This window comes from Netta rufina (genome assembly GCF_964035555.1).
Source record: "Netta rufina genome assembly, chromosome: 7".
Taxonomy (NCBI): domain Eukaryota; kingdom Metazoa; phylum Chordata; class Aves; order Anseriformes; family Anatidae; genus Netta; species Netta rufina.
The window spans coordinates 20065106-20069824 of record NC_140130.1 but is presented as its reverse complement, the minus strand read 5'-3'; the positions used below and the strand labels follow the sequence as shown (position 1 = coordinate 20069824).

At 41.8% G+C, this 4719-nt stretch overlaps 1 protein-coding gene across 1 annotated transcript; it reads right to left on the bottom strand.

Moving 5' to 3' along the window:
- Nucleotides 1–329: 329 nt before the first annotated feature.
- LOC311211456 (interferon-induced protein with tetratricopeptide repeats 5-like) lies at nucleotides 330–3744 on the bottom strand (the record flags this gene model as incomplete). Its single annotated transcript, XM_084290189.1, has 2 exons — nucleotides 330–1764; nucleotides 3740–3744. 2 exons carry the CDS (start codon nucleotides 3742–3744, stop codon nucleotides 330–332), a joined length of 1440 nt encoding a protein of 479 aa, XP_084146315.1.
- Nucleotides 3745–4719: the final 975 nt, after the last annotated feature.

Genomic DNA, 4719 nt, shown 5'->3' with positions numbered 1-4719 from the left:
CTGATCTTTTTCTCAGTAGAAGGTAAGATCTGGTTCCAGCTGTGTCCTACAGATCATCACTCAAAGACAACCTCTATACTAGTATTAGTACGTAAGGCTAAGATAGCTTAGCTATTTTTCTTTCTAAGCATGCCCTTTAATAGTGAACAAGCAAGCAAATGCACAATCATCATCCAGTCACCATCTGCAGTTTCTGCATCATCACCAGAAGGTGGTGGTGGTACCAGGTTTTTCATCAGGTTATAACTTCAACCTTAAAATGTGCTTTTTTGTGTGTGTACTTTTTTTTTTTTTTTTTTTTGAGAGAGAGAGAGGGATTTTTGGGAGCTTCAGCTTGAGAGGGAAAGTCGTAGCTCACATAATGCACTCAGATATTCTTCATTGTCAGGGTTACGTTCAATGGCTTTCTCATAGCACTCAATTGCTTCACGGTTCTTACCATCTAGCTGGTAAATGAGTCCAAGTGTACCAAAATCTGCTTCATCTTCTAAACCTTTCTGAATTCTCTCTCCCAACAATTTTTTGAGGGCAGTTTTGCACATTTGTCTTCCGTAAGAATCTTCTTCAATTTTCAGCCCTTCTTTGTAATATCTAATGGCTTCAGATTCTGATCTCTTACAATACTGATGAAAATATCCATACCGGTAGCATAGGACTTGTTTGTCATCGTTACTCAGAGTCTTTATCTGAAATGCTTTCTGATATGTCTCTTCTGCTTCTTTATACTTCTTTGCTTTTGCATACATGACTGCTAAGTCAGTATAGGCAGAACAAAATTTTGTTTTTTGGTCAATCACTGCTTTAAAATGAAAAATGCATTCTTGAATGAGTTTTTCCACTTGATCTTGAGGTGGATTTCCTGTCCTTTCCAACTGCTTCAGCTTTGCTCTGTTGCTGACTCCCATCTGGTGATGCAAAAACGTAGATTTTGGTGTCACTGTTAAGGCTTCTCTCAAAATCTCCAGTGCCTTGTCCACTTCCCCTTTCTTTCTATAAAATATAGCAGCATATCGCAGGAAATAAGGAAGATTGGGGGTTTTCTTCATTGCTTCTTCAATGTATCTCTCCCCTTCATCATCTTGATGTAACTGCTGAAGTTTTAATGCAAGTAGTGCCATAAGAACAGTGTCCATTTGATTCAGTTCCACTGCACGCTTCAGGATCTCCACAGCTGAGTTTGCTTCTTCATTTTTTCCATTACTGTGTTCTTCCAAACGATACACTGCTATTGCATAGCCAGCATTAAATTTCGGGTTGTTGGGTTCTTTGCTCAGAGCCTTTTCAAAGCACTCCTTTGCTCTGCCATAGTACTTTTTCCCAAACTTTAATAGTGCCCACCCTTGCTCAGCATAGATTTCTGGAAGCTGAATCTTCAACTGAGCAGTACCTGAAAGTTTTTTGCAGCTGTTTTCCACTTGGCTTACATAAGCTTGAGCTTCTTTGTATCTGTGCATGTGGTAATAGATCCAAGCATAGTTTCCCCAGGTAACAAGACTTTTCTTGTCGATTTCATTTGGATGACATTTTTGAACAAATTCTTCAGCTTTCTGGAGATTTTCCAGGGCTTCCTTGTTCAAGTGCTTTAGGTGATATACATAAGAGAGTAGATTGTAATTTGTGAGATTTTCATAAAATCCAATGTCAATCAGATCAATTATTGATTTTTCTAGGTTATCAAGATCTACATCCTCCTTCAGCAAAGTCCATGTAAAATGACATTCTAGCTGCAGCAGGGACTTCTTCAAGGAATTCTTGGAAATGGTACTAGAAGAAATCAAAGAAAAGATTACTTACACTCAATTTACTTTTTTGCTACTCGTGTTTTTAAACTGGGCATGATGTACTTCAAAATCAGCCAATACCTCACTTGGTGCCACTCGTCAACAGTAGTTCAAGTAAGCCAAAGCTGTGGTGCGCTGTAAGTCTAGAGAGCTCTGCAGTTCTTTCACTAATTCTCTTTGCCAGTGGAAATGGGGGCACCTCTTACACAGCCAAAGAGCTGGTGGGCTAGATGCCATAAAGGAGGGCTGGTCTCTACTGTAAGGTTGGCACTCCCCTGGGCCTCAGAAATGTATTACCCTTCTTGGAAAGTTTGCTGAAGCCCACCTAAAAGAGGTAATCATACAAAAGTGGGATGCCCCCAGCTGCACTGGTGTCCCTGGGCTTCTCTGTGTGTGAGGATACAATATCAGGACCTTAGATAAGTCATGCAGCAGCTGAGGCAGGGTATTTGTCAAGTCCCCTTCCTACCACCATCTACCTGTCCCCATTTGTGGGTGTGCAGACAAGCTTTTATCATGTAGCCTATCAATGATACACGTTTACTCCATATTAGGCCCTTCCTTAAAGAAGTACTGGCTCCTTGGTCAGATCCTCCTTTGTTAGAAAAGACAGCTCTGCTCTCCATTTTGTAAAACCAGGAGGATCTACAAACCTGCACAGTGCTACATGCACTGCTGTGCCACTGCAACGTCCCATAAAAAAAAAAAAAAAGGAAAATTCTGAGGAGACAAGTGAAGGAGGAATTGGGAAGCAGGTATTGCTGGTTTTGGAACAACATGCAGGATGCTGGGGAAAACAAAACAATATAAATTCCTACCCAAACCACCTGGAGTACTACAGATACTGGAGAAAATAGGTATTTATAAATGCTGTTAATGTCTAAGTTTGTCTTACTGACCTCCTTGCCCTTATCAAGTAACCTTCTCCAACTAACTGATTCTTTACTGGTATCAACAACAGTTCTTAATTAGAAAACTCCATGTAGGAAATTACATTTTTTTCTAGGATGAAGGGGAAGTGAGAGCAAGTTCCTGCTGTGATCACTACCTTGTTATAAACCTTTGTCCCCTGGGCAACACCAAGGAAGAACAGATACTGGCTGCCAAATCAGCAAAAATAGTCCAGGAATAGCTTGAAACATTTAAGTAGTCCCCTTCAAATCAAAATTGAAATGTATTGTTCGAATTGTGGCACTAAGGAGCATGACCTAGTGATGGGACTTGGTACGTCAGGTTGATGGCTTCACTTGAATGACCTTGAAGGTCCTTCCCAACCTACATGATTCTGTTAAAATGAAATAAGTGATTATGTGATAAGTGACCTGTTGTTTTGTTGCCTCAGCTGAGAACACAGAACATTTCCATGGATGAAAACAACAGCAGAGAGTAATTTCATGAAAAGACATTTGTTGGAAATGAATGTCCCCAGAATGGATTTGTGATGCAGATTAAACACAGTTTAGCTCAGTTCAATGCTTAGTTTGTAAGTGCAATTTCCTAGGTTCTCATAAACATCCTGGCTCTGCCCTATTTGAGTGTCTATGTGTGCATGACAGTCCTCAGCAAATGTTATAACTTTTCTTCTGCTTCAGACTGCAATCCAGAACTGTTTGCTGGTCCTCGCAGCAGTAGAGAAGAGAAAGTAAATTGTCAGCCTTAAACAGTGCCAGCCATCCTTTTGGCTGGTCAGAGGCTGCTACTGCAGCCTGCATTTCATCCATGAACTGCCTGCACACTGTTCCTGACTGTCAGTTCTGAAAAAAGCAGTAACATTACAGCATCCAATGGAATCCTCATTTAATTTTCATTTCTCCAATAAATATTCTATAAAATATTTTCTGATGCTTGAATTCTCCAAGTCCCTTACTACTTTCTGTTACGCATATTATAAGCCTACATTCCCATAGCATAAGAGCACAGCAAAAAAGCAGCAATCAGAGACTACGTTGCTTTCTTACCTCATGTTTTTCCTTCTTTTTCCTTGCTTTCCTTTCTCTACCCGTTTGAAGGTAGCTTGGAAGCCAAAGTGATCACTGTTGTTGTGACTTGCCTTTTATGTGCTCCAGCCCTTGTGTTGTGTGAGTGAAATAACGGGAACCAGAAAGTGAAACCAAGCTCACTATCTGAATCTGCAAGACGAAGCGCAACCACTGCCAGCTGGGGAATAGAAACTTAGGAGCAGTTTCTATTATCTTGGATTTATGGCATTACTATTCTTGAAGAGTAATGAATGACAGCGGACTGGAAAGGCAGTGGGGGGATACAACTGCTAGAAGCACAGCATTTGTTTCTGTCACAGGAGGTTTGAAATGCAGCAATCGTCATTCTTTTGAATGTCCTTATATTGAAGTGAGAATCATTTATCAAATCTGTTTTGGAGAGGGAGGCATCTAAGAAATTGCACCTTGAAAACCTGTGTGAAAACTGTGTTAGAAAAGTAAAGCCCCTTCTGTTGAAATACCAGGAGGAAAAAAAAATCTACCACGTTGGATACTTACTCCCCTGAAAAATGAAGGTGTCTGTGCTATTATACAGTGAATATATTTTATTTTGCCACACTTCCTTGTCTGAGAGTGTTGTCCAAATGCTTCCTGAACTCCAGCAGGCTCAGGGCCATGACCACTACCCTGGGGAGCCTGTCCCAGTGCCCGACCACCCTCTGGGAGCAGAACCTTTCCCTAACCCCCAGCCTGACTCTCCCCTGTCCCAGCTCCATGCCATTCCCTCAGGTCCTGTCACTGTCCCCAGAGAGCAAAGCTCAGCACCTGCCCCTCTGCTCCCCTCGTGAGGGAGCTGCAGGCCACCATGAGGCCTCCCCTCGGCCTTCTCTGCTCTGGGCTGAACAAACTAAGGGACCTCAGCTGCTCCTCACACATCTCCTCTGGACCTCACCCCATCTTTGTAGCCCTCCTTTGGATGCTCTCTAATAGTTTTATGT